The sequence below is a fragment of the Rana temporaria genome, chromosome 6, assembly GCF_905171775.1.
Source record: "Rana temporaria chromosome 6, aRanTem1.1, whole genome shotgun sequence".
Lineage (NCBI taxonomy): Eukaryota > Metazoa > Chordata > Amphibia > Anura > Ranidae > Rana > Rana temporaria.
This window is the reverse complement of record NC_053494.1, coordinates 1,862,700-1,880,329: the sequence shown is the minus strand read 5'-3', so window position 1 is coordinate 1,880,329 and position 17,630 is coordinate 1,862,700. Positions and strand designations below refer to the sequence as shown.

Sequence of the window (17,630 nt, the reverse complement as noted above, 5' to 3'; positions counted from 1 at the left end):
CCTGGCACCAGAGCCGGAGATTGTAGCAGAGCCGGTGTTCTGATGAGAAATGCCCCCTGTCGAATAATGCACATGCGAAGCGCTTGCACAGTACAGAGTGGTCAAAAGCCACTGAACCTCGGAATTTACGATCAGCTGTAGACGGCGCCTGTGCACAAAAGCCAACATTGTGCCACACGCTCCCAATGTTCGTGCAAGTCTACAAGGGGCGGATTTCTTCCTGATGGACGGGTGTGAGGGGCGGATGCCTACAGAATGGGGCATATTTTGTAATGATGGGCAGTGCTGTTGAGACGGGGGCAGAAGTTTTGAAGAAACTCAAACACAGCTCCTAAACAAATATATCTCTGCTATTCTTCCTGCACGTGTTTGCAGGGCATGTAGGAAGAATAGCAGATATATATATTTGTTTAGGAGATGTGTTTGAGGTTCGTCAAAAATTCGACTGGCTAACACAAGCAATAGCACTGCTCATCATTACAAAATACACCCCCGTTTGTATGCATCCACCCCTCACACGCGCCCATCATGAAGAAATCCACCCCTTGCAGACTTGCACGAGCATCGGGAGTGTGTGGCACAATGTCGGCTATTGTGTGCAGGCGCCGCCTACAGCTGATCGTAAATTCTGATGTTCGGCGGCTTTCCACGGCTCCATACGTGTCATGCACAGTTCCGGGTGGGCATTATTCGGCAGGGGGCATTTTTCGACAGGACATCGGTATGCAGGCAGTGACCAGCAGCAGTCGGTGGACAAGGGACTGAGTCAGCAAGTAGAGCAAGTCCAGGAAGCAGGGAAAAGTTGGTAACAGCCGATCAGTGCAGTACAGAATCAGCAAGCAGAGACAAGTCCAGTAAACAGGCCGAGGTCAGAGACATCAGCTGAACGAGGTTAATGCAGGAGCAAAAGCGAAGTCAAGGAGAAAGTCGCGTCATACACAGGTAAGCAGGTGCAATAGATCAGGTCACAGGAATACAGGTACAAGCTGAAGACCATATAGCAGCTGCCAGTTTAAATAGGCATCGGGGCACCAAGTACGCACACTAATTCATAGGCACACACACATGCACCTGTACTGGAATAGTACATCTATTGCCTCTTTGCCTAGAAGTATTAGCATATGAACAATGCACACGTGCACGAATATGAGTTTAATCCGGCACTGGTTTTCCAGTGCTGTGAATCTGGATTACCATATGGCTGGTCCCTGGCCTGCATGTGTTACTGCACAGGCGCCTGATCCAGCCGGAACTGAACTCCGTTGACAGGAGACCGCAACACTGAGGGTGGCAGAGGGACAAAGACACATGTCATGGTTGCCATGCTGACGCATTTCGAAGGTGTGGTCTCCTTTGTCAAAAGGCCTCCGAAACACAACTGTTATGTGTGTCTCTGTCTCTCTGCCCCCTCTCCGTTTTGCGGTCTCCTGTGAATGGAGAAATATGCCGTCTGGACTGGGAGCAATAACTTGTGCACTCCGGGGACATGCATTCATGGCTTCTGAGGGCTCCAGGCTGTCAGCTGACCCATTCGGAGGTGATATTGTATCTGGATCTTGAGTAGACATCCAGGAGGGTTGGTGTTGATACAGACATGCTCATCTTTACTATGGAATAATGTGAGTGTATCCAGTGAAGTTTTTAGTGTTGCTCTGGATGACACTAGGGCGGATGTGAGCTCTGTTTACTTTATTGTTGTTACAGAACCTTTTCCATTACCCAGTGGGATTATCAGGGAGCAACAGCACCACATTGACTGAATAATTTTACTATGAGCGACTATTTACCAGCATGCCCTGAGGGTGAATGAAGATCTGCGCATCGGATGTTTTTTGGCATGTAGATCTTGTTCTTGTCCTTATCAGCATGACGAGGGACAAGGTGCTTTACAAGGTACTCCTCCATATTGAAGATACTTTGCCTGGCGTGGTTCAGGAGGAGGGCCTGACCTGGAAAAATTCTGCTCCGCCCATGACGAAGGATAACTGCCAAATGCCTCCTCCATAATATAACAATTCTTAGATAGGTAAGGGGCGGGACCACCTGGTGGCGTCTCCTGGTGGCACAGCCCCCTTGTGACATCACTAACCGGTGCATGCTGGATCAGTGACATCGCATTGGGGTGGTGCCACCAGGTGATCCCGCCCTTTACCTATTTAGGAACTGTCAAATGATAAAGCAGGCATTTGGCAGTTATTGTTCTGCAAGCATTTTTTTTCTTTGTCTGGCAGGGCAGTGAGTGTCATGATTGACAATGGATCTATATTGGACAACACTGTTTTAAAAAAATGTAATAAAAGAATTGTCAAAAACTGTCCTCTGTTTTTATTTTTTGCTTGTCCCCCCTTTCCTGTCTTGCCAGGCTGCATGCTCGGATAAGGGTCTGGTATGGATTTGGGGGGACCCCACACCATTTTTTTCTATTTCTGGCAAAGTTAGACTCTTCTGTTGTTAAGGACACAGCAGCCGGCTTCCTATTCATTAAGGTGAAAAAACACATTGCAATGTCCGCCCCCGCGCCCCCTGTTTTACTTACCTGAGCCCCGAATCTCCGTGGGCGCGATCCCGCGTTGCTTTACCCCTGGTCTTGTTGGCTATTCATTGGATGATTGATAGCAGCGCAGTCATTGGCTCCGGCTGCTGTCAATCACATCCAATGACGCGGCCGCCTGGGGGGCGAGGGCGAGTCATACTATTGGAGTCTATGGATGCCGATTTTATGGCACGGGAGCACGCCCACAAACTAACCCCCTTGGGACAGAGCTTCCCAGAGGGGGTTAGCTCTTGCAGGGAGGAGCCATGAGAGCCGCTGTGGAACCCCAGAAGAGGAGGATCGGGTCCACTCTGTGCAAAATGAACCACACAGTGGAGGTAAGTATAACATGTTTGTTTGTTTTTTTAAATAATCTGTGATCCTTTAGTACCCCTTTAAATGTCTAAATAATTAGTATAACATTTAATTTTTCATTAGAAATAAATTTGGCAGTGATCACAATAGAGAGTTTCTAAAGACAATAGGGGTTGATTTACTAAAAGCAAATAGAGTGTGCAATTTGCAAGTTCAGTTGATTCGGAGCTTAGAAAATGAGCAGAAGCTCTGCTGACTTCCATCATCCAATCATGTGCAAGTAAAAAAAAAAATTCCCTTGCATGTGATTAGATATTATTATTGATAAGTGAAGCTTTATCTCATTTACTAAACTCTGGAGAAACTGCACTTGCAGCATGCACAGTCTATTTGCCCTTAGTAAATCAACGTTTCCTTTTTATGGCTTTTTTTTTATTTTCCCGGTCACGTTTTCGTTGTCTATGTCTATGACTACGTTCCTCACTTGGGACAATCACCCTCTTTGTTGCTCATCACTGGGGCTGAAAGTGAAGGGAAAATCCTAAACTCGGACTTGTCAGTAGAGCAGGAATAGAGGAGAAGTCTTCCAATAAGAACACTTATTCTGATGGTAACTGTCTCAGTGGGGGGGGGGGGGTTACCTCACTTTGAAGAGATTTCTAAAATGGACACAGATGATCTAGATCATGAGATCTAGAGATCCAACCTCCCTATATCTGGGTTCCTCCTCCAACAAGTATGTACTTAACCCCCCCCCCTATGATACCTGAAGACATAAAAAGTTAGAATCACGCTGCCAACGCCTGCACACATACATCCTATAGAATTAAATGGGATGCTGCTCCTACTTGATTGGTACACCCCATGCAAGTCTACGATGTACCCAATACCCATTCACAGTATGGTCCCAGTGTAGCCACGCAGGTATGGCCATCCCTGCTGCTAATTTCTGACACCAGGAATGTATTGGCACCCCATAGATCCCAACAAAAATGTCTAATGAAAACAACTATCTTAAAAACAGCAAAACATAATAAAATACACATATACACTTATATAGCAGGAAGAAGAGCTCCCATATCGTTTAATGTTCAGTAACACTCAATCACCAATGAATGCTCCATGGGGAGTACCACCATCCTTGTTCTCAACCTGTTTCACAGAACTCTGCTTCCTCTGGAGCAGGGGTCTCCAAACTGCGGCCCCGAGGGCCAGATGTGACCCTTTGCTAGCCTTTATCCAACCCTTGGGGCTTTATTCCTCCCACTGATATGAGGCACTATTCCTCCTGCTGAAAAGGAGGGAGGAAAACTACAGGAGCCAAAGAAAAAAAAATCAGCAGCTGCCGGTCCTGAATTGGTTAAGTACATCGGTATAATGGAAATTATTCAAAGATTGTATTACACGGGTTGCTCGGTGCTTTAGATGTTGGCATGGAAATAAAATTCACCACATTTAGTCAATAGGAGACAAACAGTCGCCAGTCCTAAAGTGGTTGAATGCATCGGTATAATGGAAGTTGTTCAAAATTTGTTTACGCATCTCATACTTTGGATGTTGGTACCAAAATAGAACTCACCACATTTATGCAAAGTCAATCATGAGACAGATCTCTGAAGACTTTTTCCAAAGTGGTAAAGTACGGAGGTATAATGGAAAATTTTCAGAAATTGTTTGCATGGGTTTCTTCGTACTTTAGATGTCGGCATGGAAATAAAACTCACCACATTTATGCAAAGTCAACCCTGAGACGGATTTCTGAAGACTATTTCCGTAATTCCAACTCTAATTCTATCATTCTGTCTGCTATCACTGGACGTGTCCCGTCATCTCTGTCCGGAGATCACACCAAATCTCAACATGATGTCTCCACGCTCCTTATCCATTTTAGTCTCGGCAGTCTTGGGACTGGTCTTGGCAATCCCTTCTAACACTTGTATTGTGACGGGTAATCTGGACATCATCAGAAAGAAAGGGAAGTTGAGTCCCTCCGATGTGATCTTTCTGGGGAAGGGAATTGTGAATATTCTCCTCCAGTGTGTGCTGAGTCTACAGGCAATTCTCTTTACCTTGTCACCTGTGATCTTATACATTAGACAGGTATTTGTATTTATGAACCCATCAGTTAACTTCCTAACATATTACAACTTCTGGTTGACCTTCTGGCTCTCGGCTCATTACTGTACCAGCATCACCAATCTCAGCTATGGGTTCTTCATCTGGATAAAGAGAATTGTGTCCAATTTCCTGAGTCACCTTCTATTCCTGACAGCACTTGGGATGCTCATTGTGAGTGTCTCGGGCTTCTGGATTGTCTATGCAGAAAGTATGCCCTCTTCTGAGAACATCACAGAAGCCTCTGTTATCAGGTTCCATGATTTTGTTTCCTATCTTGTGGCTGCAAACGCCCTAGGCTGCATTCTTCCATTCTGCCTTAGTCTTCTGTGTCTGGTCCTCACTTTCTCCTTTCTGCTCAGACATGTCTGGAGGGTGAAGAATAACGACTCGGGATCAACACGTCCAAATCTTCAGGCTCATGTCACGGCACTGAGGACAACCCTCTTCTTACTTCTCATGTTCATTTTCTTCTGCATGCCTCAGGTGCTTCTGTTTTTTCCAAATTCCCCACTAATAATAGTCGGTTTTAATTTACGATTATTCTCTCCATCGGTGGAGTCCGCCATCATCTTCCAGGCCAGCAACAAGCTGAGAAGGATCATTCTGAGAAGATTCTGGACCAGAAGAAGGAGGAACACAGAGACTTAAAACATAGAAGATCCTTAACCTAAATGTCTAAATAATTACTTTACCATTTTCGTTTAACAGATATCAGTGATAGGGACATTTTTTTTAAAGGCAAAACATTAGGTTTTGTATGGGGTGTGAAAGGATTATTCGCCACGTCAAGTTCTAATTGCTGTCTATGTTCCTCAATGTTTGTCCCGGGGATCATTGTCACTGGGGCTGAAAGTGATGAGAAAATCCTACATTTGGAGTTGTCAACAGAGCAGGAATAGAGGGGAAATCTTCAATGGGGACACCTGTTCTGAGGACAACTCTCTAAAGGCTCATTCATACTTGCTTCAAGTCAGGTGCTTCATGCAAGCTTTACCATAGACTTCTATGGAGGCTTTGAATATGCTTTGAAGTACCACACAAGTGACATAGGTTCAAATGCAAGATGTAAACAGGACTGTAAGGGCTCATTTACATGTTCTTCGGCTTCAACACACATTAACGGATAGTTTACACTTGCTTTTAAACAAGGCTTTGGAGACTCTTTGTTAAAGCTCTCTGAACGTCAGTCAAAGCTCCTGTCACTAAATAAAATGGTTATCTTACAGTCCTGTTTAAACCTTGCTTTTGTTCGGTGCTTCAATGAGGCTTTGATGAACCTTTGTTGGGGCTTTGGTGTTACTTTGGTGAGGCTTTGTGGGGTTTCGATGAGGCTTCTGTGGGGCTTCAATGAGGCTGCGGTGAGGCTTTGATGAGGCTTTGATGAGACTTTGGTGGGGCTTTGGTGTTGCTTTAGTGAGGCTTTGTGGGGTTTCGATGAGGCTTCGGTGGGGCTTCAATGAGTTTGAGATGAGGCTTCGATGAGGCTTTGATGAGCCTTTGGTGGGGCTTTGGTGTTGCTTTAGTGAGGTTTCGTGGGGTTTCGAAGAGGCTTCGGTGGGGCTTCAATGAAGCTGTGATGAGGCTTTGATGAGCCTTTGGTGGGGCTTTGGTGTTAGCTTGGTGTCACAAACTACGGTGAATGTGAGTGAACCACAACTGCGGGTTAGGGAAAGATTTCAATGCAGCTCTCTATGCGATGTAAATATGAGTACTGGACCCCAGGCATCAGAGAACAGGAGTTTGGGGGTTCACTACATCATCTCTTTCACATAAAAGAATGCGTTGAGCTACTAAGGGTGGAGGTATTACAACATGCCTTCAACCGCTAGCGTTGAAAAGGTAGAGCGAACATGTTCAGTATTTTATGGCATAAGGCCGTATACAATTAACAACAAGTGTCAAGCACGTAGCATATGAAAATACTGTATGCAATTAGCAATTACTTGAGAGAAGTAACTTTAGCTTAAATGATCTGAGAGTGTATGTGCCTTTAAGATTTTCCACAACTGTTACTTAAAAGCACAACTATATGTAGAAGAATACGTATCGGCCTAAACTGATGAAGAAATTAGATTTTTTTTTATTTTGGATATTTATTATAGCAAAAAGTAAAATATATTGTTTTTTTTCTTAAAATTTTCGCTTTTGTTTATAGCGCAAAAAAAATAAAAACCGCAGAGGTGATCAAATACCACCAAATAAATTCAATGAAAAATGATCTGTATATTGAAAAAAAGTCCAAATGTGAGTAGTGGAGTATTCAGCTTCCAAAAAGCACACAGGATCTTCAATCAGTGAGATGTTCCAGCATATGGTACCACAAAATGCTCCAGCTTATACTGTAGTATAACAAACTGCTTACCAAATGTGTAGGATCTCATTAGGTAGAGATCATAAGCGCTTGCGCATCAGCCTGCCGGCATGAGAGGAATCCACCTGCAGTCTTCTAACGAGAGGCGATGTGTTCCCGGCTATCAAAGCAGACCACTCCAAGAGGCTTTGGATCCAGAATCTCTCATTGGTTAAAAAAGTGTCTAAAACATCTCTATGAATACAGAACAGAGGACGGCTTCATGGTGTAGTATTTTCCGAAACAAAGGTTTATTTTTCACACAAATAACTCTGGACATCCACTGGGAACAGAGGTCATCATTGACCTCCATTCCCAGTAGATGCCTTGTATGGCAAAACATGTTGGGTAGAGCATAACCTGTGATGCTATCACACTGAACAGCCAGTTGGTCTGATCCACGGCTGTTTCAAATCTGTTTTGTTTGCTGAGTGCTTCTTTGGATGTGTAAGCCAGTGTTATTCGTGTGAAAAATAAAACTACACGATGAAGCCGTCCTCTGTTCTGTATTGATCGAGATGTTTTAGACACTTTTTAACCAAGGAGAGATTCTGGATACAAAGCCTCTTGGAGTGGTCTGCTTTGTAAGTGCCCCATCGTTGGTGTCAGTCGGAGGAATTCAATTGTTGGTGTCAGTGGCCTGATGAAGAGGCCCTGTGGTTCTCTGGAAATGTACCTTAATGTTTACCATGTGACCACTGGAGTTTGGCCGAACAACACCCCCCCCCCCCCCCCCCCCGGTTCCAACGTTTCAGAAGCTCAACCCAGAACCCTAATAAAGTCTATTGGACCCGACCTTGAAAAATCAAAAGTCCCCATCTTTAAGGCTTATATGCAAGTTATGGGCCATAAAAGGGTTATGAGGGTCCGGGTACTGCCCTGGGGGACATGCATCAATGCAATTTTTTTAAAAGATAGTTTTTACAGAAGCAGTGATTTTAATTATGCTTGAAGTAAAACAATAAGAATGAAAAATTACTTAAAATTACTTAAAATATAGTGTCTGGGGGCTCCCCTTAGTCTGCCTGTAAAGTGGCTCATCTGTACCATGTATAGAACCTGCTGCAGCAATTTACAGTATAAAGGGGGAAAAAATGACATTTAAACTTAGACAGTACAAAAATGTAAAAAAAAACATTGTGGGGGTCCCCCTCAATCTATAACATGCCCTTAGGATCTGGTCTGAATTTTAGGAGGAACCCCACGTAAAAAAAACAGCATTGGACCCTCCTTCCCTGAAATCCATGCCAGACCCTTATCTAAGCATTCAGCCCGACAGGTCAGGAAGGGGGAACAAGCGAGTGCCCCTCCTGAACCATACCAGGGCACATGCCCTCAACATGGGAGGATGCTGTGGTGCAGGGGGATTCTGTCCTCCCGCCCCCCAAAGCACCTTTTCTTCATGTTGATGGGGACAAGGGCCTCTTCCGGACAACCCTGGGCTGTAGTTGTGGGGGTCTCTTATTGGAATCTGGAAGTCTCTTTTAACAAGGGGCCCCAAGATCCTGCCCACCCCTTAGGGAATGAGTATGGGGTACATTGTACCCTACGCATTCACCAAAAAAAGTGTCAAAAATATATAAAGACAGAAGACAGTTTTTGACAATTCCTTTATTAAAAAAAAATTTTTAAAAAATGTCCACCATTGTAGATCCATTGTCAATCACGACGCTGATGCCACCACCAGACCTGGGGAAAAAACTGCTCTGTCCATGGCTTCCCGTCCTGCTCTTAACATGTAGTTATTCACTGTGCCCTGATTGGGCAAAACTTTGCTCAATCAGGGCTAATGCCGCATACACACGATCGGTTCAACTGATGATAATGGTCTGATGGACCTTTTTTATCGGTCAAAACCGATCGGGTGTGGGTGCCATCGGTTATTTAACCATCGGTTAAAAAAAGCCAACTTGTTTTAAATTTAACCGATGGATTCCTAACCGATGGAAAAAAAAGATTGTTAGTAGGCACAACCATCGGTTAAAAATCCACGCATGCTCAGAATCAAGTCGTCGCATGCTTGGAAGCATTGAACTTCATTTTTTTCAGCACATCGTTGTGTTTTACGTCACCGCGTTCTGACACGATTGTTTTTTTAACCGATGGTGTGTAGGCATGACGGACCATCAGTCAGCTTCATCGGTTAACCGACGACAACAGTCCATGAGACCGTTCTCATCGGATGGACTGATCGTGTGTACGCGGCATTGGAGTGCACTGTGCAATGCGCAGTGCATTGTGGGGTGCTAGTCGGGTGAACATTCACGTCAAGCGTCCTGCAAATTCAGGTGGACAGGCGCTGTTCGGGCTGAACTTTTGCTCGGCTCGAACTATTCGCCTAACTCTAGTGCAGATGGGTCAGTTTGGGCACAGGAAGAGACATAGTCAGCAAACAGTCAAAACTCAGTCCCGGCAGCAGGCAGAAATGTGGCAAAGAATCAGGCTAGGGTCAGTACAGAAGGCAGGCAGAGGGAATGATGGTGAATGGTGATCACTAACACTGTTGCTGGCTATACTGGTCTGGTGACACTGGGACTGGTGTGGTGACCATCAGGGACAATGTTGCTGGATTGCATTGGTCTAGAGATAGTAGGGCTGATGTGACAGTCATAAGAAACACTATTGCTGTCATACATTGGTCACTGGAAACTTTAAAATATATATTTTTTATTTTTTTTAGGCAGAATGTAAAATCAATAGTCATAAAGCTGAGTGTATATAGTATTCCATAGAAGAAAACCAGCTGCCAGTCCTGAAATGGTTAAGTACATCAGTATAATGGAAAATATAAAAAATTTGTATTGCACAGGATGTTCCGTGCATTAGATGTCGGCATGGAAATAAAACTCACCACATTTATGCAAAGTCGTTCATGAGACGGATCTCTGAGGACTTTTTCCATAATTCCAACTCTAATTCTATCATTCTGTCTGCTATCACTGGACGTGTCCCGTCATCTCTGTCCGGAGATCACACCAAACCTCAACATGTTCCCTCCGGAATTATCTCTTTTGATCTCTTCAGTCATGGGACTGGTCTTGGCAATCCCTTCTAACACTTGTATTGTGATGGGTAATCTGGAGATCGTCAGAAAGAAAGGGAAGTTGAGTCCCTCCGATGTGATCTTTCTGGGGAAGGGAATTCTGAATATTCTCCTCCAGTGTGTGATGAGCCTACAGGCAATGATCTTTGCACTTTACTCTTCAGTCTTATACATTAGAGAAGTACGGGTGTTCTTGAACACATTCATTTACTTCCTAATATACTACAGCTTCTGGTTGACCTTCTGGCTCTCGGCTCATTACTGTACCAGCATCACCAATCTCAGCTATGGGTTCTTCATCTGGATAAAGAGAATTGTGTCCAATTTCCTGAGTCACCTTCTACTCCTGACAGCACTTGGGATGTTCCCTGTGAGTGTTCTGTATAATTGGGCTGTTGAGTGGGAAAGTCATATCCAATCATCAGAGAACACTACAGAAGACTCTATTTATGCAACTTACCATGTAATTGTTTCCTATTTTGTGCCTATAAACACCCTAGGCTGCATTCTTCCATTCTGCCTTAGTCTTCTGTGTCTGGTCCTCACTTTCTCCTTTCTGCTCAGACACGTCTGGAGGGTGAAGAATAACGACTCGGGATCAACACGTCCAAATCTTCAGGCTCATGTCACGGCACTGAGGACAATCTCCTTCTTACTTCTCATGTTCATATTCTTCTGCGTGTCTCCGGTTCTTCTGTTTATTCACAAATCCTCAAATATCACAGAATTTATTCCTATAATCAGTTGGATTTCACGAATATTATCCCCATCGGTGGAGGCCGCCATCATCTTCCAGGCCAGCAACAAGCTGAGAAGGATCATTCTGAGAAGATTCTGGGCCAGAAGCCGGAGGAACACAGAGACTTAAAATGTAGAGGTTCTTTACCTTAAATGTCTAAATAATTAGTATAACATTTAATTTTTTATTAGAAATAAATTTAGTAGTGATCACATTAACCACTTAAGCCCCAGACCATTTGGCAGGCCAAAGAGTGGAGCACTTTTTGCGATTCGGCACTGCGTCGCTTTAACTGACAATTGCACGTCGTGCGACGTGGCTCCCAAACAAAATTGGTTGTTCTTTTTTTCCCACAAATAAAGATTTATTTTGGTTTTTATTTTTTGCGCTATAAACAAAAATAGAGCGACAAAAATATGTATAAAAAAAATCATTTTTTTTCCTCAGTTGAGGCCGATACGTCTTCTTCTACATATTTTTGTTAAAATTGCAATAAGCGTTTATTGATTGGTTTGCGCAAAAGTTATATAGCCAGATTCACGTACGGCGGCTTAAAGTTATGCGGGTGTAGCGTATGTCATTTACATTACACCGCCGCAAGTTAGAGAGGCAAGTGCTGTATTCACAAAGCACTTGCGTCCTAAGTTACGGCGGCGTAGCGTAAATGTGCCGGCGTAAGCGCGCCTAATTCAAATTGTGAAGAGGTGGGCGTGTTTTATGTAAATAAAGCATGACCCCACGTAAATGACGTTTTGAACGAACGCCTGCGCCGTCCGTGGACGTATCCCAGTGCGCATGATCCAATTTACCCTGCAAAGGCTCTTTGGTTTCGACGTGAACGTAAATTACGCCCAGCCCCATTCACGGGCGACTTATGCAAACAACGTAAACATTTTAAAATTCAACGCGGTTCCGACGTCCATACTTAACATTGGCTGCGCCATCTTTTTGGTGGTTTATCTTTACGCCTGAAAACGCCTTACGTAAACGGCGTATCTTTACTGTGATGGGCAAGCGTACGTTCGTGAATAGGCGCATCTCGCTGATTTACATATTCTAGGCGTAAATCAGCGTACACACCCCTAGCGGCGGTCATATCTTAGCAACATTTAAGCGTATCTCAATTTGAGAATACGCTTAAATATATGACGGCGCAGATTCGGAGTTATGACAGCGTATCTACTGATACGCCGTCATATCTCTACCTGAATCTGGCTAATAGCGTCTACAAAATAGGGGATAGTTTTATGGAATTTTTATAAATATTTTTTTTTGCTTGTAATGGCGGCGATCAGCGATTTTTATCATGACTGCGACATTGTGGCGGACACATCGGACACTTTTAACACCATTTTGGGACCATTGTCATTAATATAGCTATAAATATGCACTGACTACTGTAACAATGACACCGGCAATGAAGGGGCTAACCAGTAGGGGGTGCTGAAGGGGTTAAGTGTGTCCTAGGGATGTGTTCTAACTGTGGGGGGGGGGCGTGGCTACGTGTGACATGACATTGATCACTGCTCCCGATTACAGGGAGCTGTGATCAGTGTCCTGTCACTAGGAAGAACAGGGAGATGCTTGTTTACATCAGCATTTCCCCGTTCTTCCTCTCCGTGAGACGATCGCTTGTATCCCTGCGGACATTGAGTCCGCGGGACCCGCGGTAAGACTCATGGAACTCGTGGTGGATGCGCACGTGCGCACGTACGCGCCCACAATGCCGCATCTTAAAGGGGACATACCTATACGCCCAATTGCCCAGCTGTGCCATTGTGTCGACGCATATCATCGTGCCCGCTGGTCAGCAAGGGCTTAAAGAGTTTCTAAAGACAATAGGGGTTGGTTTACTAAAGGCAAATAGAGTGCGCAATCAACTTTTCCTTTGTTATGGCATCTAGAAGGATTATTTTCCCGGTCACGTTTTCATGGTCTATGACTATGACTGCGTTCCTCACTTGGGACAATCACCCTCTTTGTGGCTCATCAGTGGGGCTGAAAGTGAAGGGGAAATCCTAAACTCGGACTTGTCAGCGGACCAGGAACAGAGGAGAAGTCTTCCAATGGAAACACTTATTCTGATGGTAACCGTCTCAGAGGGGGGGGGGACCTCACTTTGAAGAGATTTCTGAAATGGACACAGGGGTGTGAAAGGATTACTGTATATCCCGTGTCAAGTTCTAATTGCTGTCTATGTTCCCCAATGTTTGTCCCGGGGATCATTGCCACTGGGGCTGAAAGTGATGAAAAATCCTACATTTGGAGTTATCAACAGAGCAGGAATAGAAGGGAAATCTTCAATGGGGACACCTGTTCTGAGGACAACTCTCAAAAAGGCTCATTCACACTTGCTTCAAATCTGGTGCTTTAAGCAAGCCTTACCATAGACTTGTATGGAGGCTTTAAAGATGCTTTGAAGTACCACAAAAGTGACATAGGGTCAAAGGTAAGGGCTTATTTACACCTTTCTTCAGCTTCAACACACATTAACATCTAGTTTACAATTGCTTCAAACAAGGCTTTGGACAGGCTTTGGTAAATCTCTCTGAACGCCAGTCAAAGCTCCTGTCACTAAATTAAATGGTTAGCTTAGAGTCCTGTTTACACCTTGCTTTTGCTTGGTGCTTCGATGAGGCTTCGATGAGCCTTTGATTGGGCTTTGGTGTTGCTTTGGTGAGGTTTTGTGGAGATTCAATGAGGCTTCATTGGGGCTTCAAGCGAGCTTTTCCATAGACTTCTAGCTCTCATAGAACCAGCTCTCTTATTTCCCAATGGGATTCCCAATGGCGGTCTTTTTCCCGGTAGTTTTCCTACACGGCCGGGATTCCCGACCAACGCTCCATCGCAGTTTTCCTTTCGGGAAAGCCTCTCGTGTGTAGGGGGAAAAACTTGTTTGTTCCCCTCGGGGATTCCCGGCAGAATTTTTACCGCCAGAGACCCCGTACGTGTGCACGGGGCATCAGATGTTTTAAGCTTCCAAGTTTTGGCTTCAGATAAACTTTAAAATACATTTACACATTCAAAAACAAAAATCCCCCAGCCCCCCGCCCTAGCCTCCTCAATGTATAGATCTGAGTTCCTCCTCCGGAAGGTCCGTACTTACCTCCCCAGATAGCTGTGGCCTCTTTTTCTTCAGCACAATCAGTAAAAAAGAATTCTGGGCTTCAGAACCCCTATGAAGGTGACATTGTGGTGTCCTTGTTTTTGCAGATCACAGGCTTGTTCCATCCGATGATTCTGGGTGGGGCTGCAGAAGACCTAGGCATAGATTTTTTTTTATTCGAGTTTGTTAAAATATATATATTCTATATAATACATATTCTATATAACCCTTACTAAAACCTGAAGGGGCCATAACTAACCCTTAACTAGTTTTGTTTTCTTTTTTATATTATGTATATTATTTTGTGTATGTTTTATTTGTGCAGCCATATTTTTATTTATTTTTTATCTTTTATGTTTAATTTTTTTTCATCTTTTTTTTTTTAATCTTTTATTTTAAATGTTTTTATCTTTTTTTTTTTCTTGTCGTCCCTCCCTCCCCTGCTTTTCTATTCTTAATGCAAAACACCAAGATACCTGCATGTATATATATATATAGTCAGTAGATAATGTTTTTTCAAAGTTATATCATGGTTGTCTGTGGAAAAACTTGTGTGTTCCAATCTGTGTATGTATATACTTTATACTCATCTGTATTTTTATGAATTGTAGATTTCATAAACCTCCTGATGAAGAGGAAATACACAATAAAACTTGAAATGCGTATAGATTTACTCTGTTTATTTGCACAAGAGTGTTGCAATTATGCTCTTAGATCCATGACATCAATTAAAAATGCAGTTTTGACAAAAATCTTCATGTATTGATGTTTTTTAGATTTTTGTATTAAACTAATAATTTGTTTATAATGGATTGTGTCAGGTCACCTGTGGCCAGGTGACAAGTGCACCCCATTGGGGTCAGGGATGCACCATAGGGTAGTGAACCCTATGGCCGACTGCTGCGATCAGAGAGGAAATGTGAACCCAAGATCGCCCAGGGCGCGGAGTCTAAGACGCGGAGCCTCTAGTGGTGAGGATGGCCTTCGCTGCAGCTGGATCCAGGTCGCGACCCCTGGGATCCCCTAGCTCACGCTCCGCAGGGAGAGAGGGGAAGCAGCAAGCAGGACAAGCGATAGTGATGGGTAAGCCAAGGTCAGGGCAACAGGCAGACAAGGGTAACCGAGGGGCAGGCAAAAGGTCAGGATCACAGGCAAACAGGAGAAGTCAGGGACGAGCCAAAAATGGTACACAGAAAGGTAATCGTAGCACACTGCAGACAGGAACTAAAGCAAACAACACGGTTGAACAGCACTGCAGACCTGTAGTGCAACAGTTAATATAGACTTCCTGGGATGGCCTGGGTGGGGCCATACAGGAAGGAGAAGTGATAAAAAAGGCAACAGAACAAAGTCAGGCCTCTAATGGAGACATGAGAAGAAGGTAAGCTGCCAGACATTATTGCATATCCATGACAGATTGTCTGCATACACAACATTTTGGAGTTTTTGCCCCACAAAGTCCCGTCTGAGTTTTTTTTTATTGATGTGTCATTACGGATGGGGGCAATCTCTCCTACCCCCCACTAGAGTTAAACAATTTTTTGTATGTTTTATTTGCTATCTTCCTAAAGTTGTGTATAAAACAAAACAAAAAAATAAAACATATACAAATTATAATCTATATATATATTGGTAAGAGAGAGAAATGGGATTTTTAAGGCGCCAAAACACAACACAAATATATAAAATATTATCAAAATTTTAATTGAAACATTAATTAACCACTTGCTGACCAGTTGCTGTCATTATACTGCGGCAGGTCGGCTCATTCCCACGAAAAGCCGTAGCTGTACGTCGGCTCCTATAAGAGTCATAGCAGGCATGCACGTGCGTGCCCGATGCGCTTGGCCGTCAGGCCGTGATGTCCACCGGCCACCCGCGTTCGTGGGAACGAGAGCCAAAACGGGGATCTGTCAATGAAAACAGACAGATCCCCGTTCTGATAGAGGAAAAGAGAGAGATTGTCTGTCCCTAGTATTTAGGAACAGTGATCTCTTACTTCTCCCAGTCAGTCTCCTCCCCCCACAGTTAGAAGCACCTCCCAGGGAACACATTTAACCCCTTGATCGCCCCCTAGTATTTCACCCCTTCCCTGCCAGTCACATTTACACAGTAATCAGTGCATTTTTATAGCACTGATCGCTGTATACATATCAATGCTCTCAAAAAAGTGTCAAAAGTGTCCGATGTGTCCACCGCAATGTCGCAATCCTGCTAAAAATTGCAGGTCGCCGCCATTACTAGAAAAAAGGAAAAAAATGTATAAATCGATCCCCTGTTCTGCGCTAACCAATTGCATTTTTTTGCTACCAAGAAATATGTAGAAGAATACGTATCGGCCTAAACCGATGAAGATTTTTTTTTTTATTTGTTTTGGATATTTATTATAGCAAGAAGTAAAAAATATTGTTGTTTTTTTAATTGTCGTTCATTTTTGTTTATAGCTCAAAAAAAAATAAAAAGCAGAGGTGATCAAATACCACCGAAAGAAAGTTTCTATAAATGGGAAGAAAAGGACGTCAATTTTGTTTGGGTGCCACGTCGTATGACCGCGCAATTGTGCATCCATGGTCATGTAGGAGTCAAAAGTGACTCCGAGACTTTTGACTTTGGTGCTAGGGGTGATGGTTTGTCCCAAGATGGGCACGGGGGTGTCCATGTTGTCATGGCAAGTCTCTTTTGTGAAGCAGAAGAAGTTCTGTTTTTGAGATATTGAGTTTAAGGTAACTCTCCGTCATCCAATCTTCTATCAAGGTAAGGCATTTCTCTAGTCCGAGATAATGATCCTTTTTATTGCTGATTGCAAAAGTAGAGTTGGGTGTCATCCGCGTAGGAATGGTAGAGTAAATTCTGTTTTTTTTTTACTCAAAGGGCCTGGTAATGGACTAGGGGGGAACCCCTGCCATTTTTTTCAATTACTTTTATCTGTATTTCAGAGACCCGGCAATTCATTATAGCCGCGAGTAGTTTTAAATGACTTTTTTTCCTTTAGAAACTTAATTTTGCTGCAGGGACAATTCTAAACACGGGAAACATGCTTTTGTGGTTTCACTTTAACCACTTGAGATCCGCGCTATAGACGAAATACGTCCGCAGCGCGGCTCTCAAGTGCCAAGTGGCCGTTTAAAAACGGCCTTTATGTGCATTACCCGCGCGCGCCACTGGGTGGCGCGCGGCGGGTAAAAACTGTCCCGACGCATCGCCGAAGACCCGATGCGTGTACCTGGCGGCCGCGATGTCCGCCGGGTACACGCGATCGTCGGTGACACGGTAGGTGACAGCAGGAACGTGGAGCTCTGTGTGTAAACACAGAGCTCCACGTGCTGTGAGAGGAGAGGAGACCGATCTGTGTCTCTTGTACATAGAGACACAGCATCGGTCCCCTCCCCCAGTCACCCCCCTCCCCCCACACAGTTATAACACACC

At 44.0% G+C, this 17,630-nt stretch overlaps 2 protein-coding genes across 2 annotated transcripts; both read left to right on the top strand.

The window, feature by feature from the left end:
- The first annotated feature begins 4,708 nt into the window (after nucleotides 1–4,708).
- On the top strand, nucleotides 4,709–5,614 carry LOC120942767 (taste receptor type 2 member 9-like). The gene has a single exon (XM_040355694.1). The coding sequence runs from the start codon at nucleotides 4,709–4,711 to the stop codon at nucleotides 5,612–5,614; it is 906 nt and encodes a 301-aa protein (XP_040211628.1).
- Nucleotides 5,615–10,303: 4,689 nt separating this feature from the next.
- LOC120942766 (taste receptor type 2 member 8-like) lies at nucleotides 10,304–11,227 on the top strand. Its single transcript, XM_040355693.1, has one exon. It carries the CDS (start codon nucleotides 10,304–10,306, stop codon nucleotides 11,225–11,227), a length of 924 nt encoding a protein of 307 aa, XP_040211627.1.
- The last annotated feature ends 6,403 nt before the right edge of the window (nucleotides 11,228–17,630 follow it).

What these genes read in the sequence shown, in the direction of transcription:
- LOC120942767 (XM_040355694.1), top strand. Translation starts at nt 4,709, where the DNA reads ATGATGTCTCCACGCTCCTTATCCATTTTAGTCTCGGCAGTCTTGGGA.
- LOC120942766 (XM_040355693.1), top strand. Translation starts at nt 10,304, where the DNA reads ATGTTCCCTCCGGAATTATCTCTTTTGATCTCTTCAGTCATGGGACTG.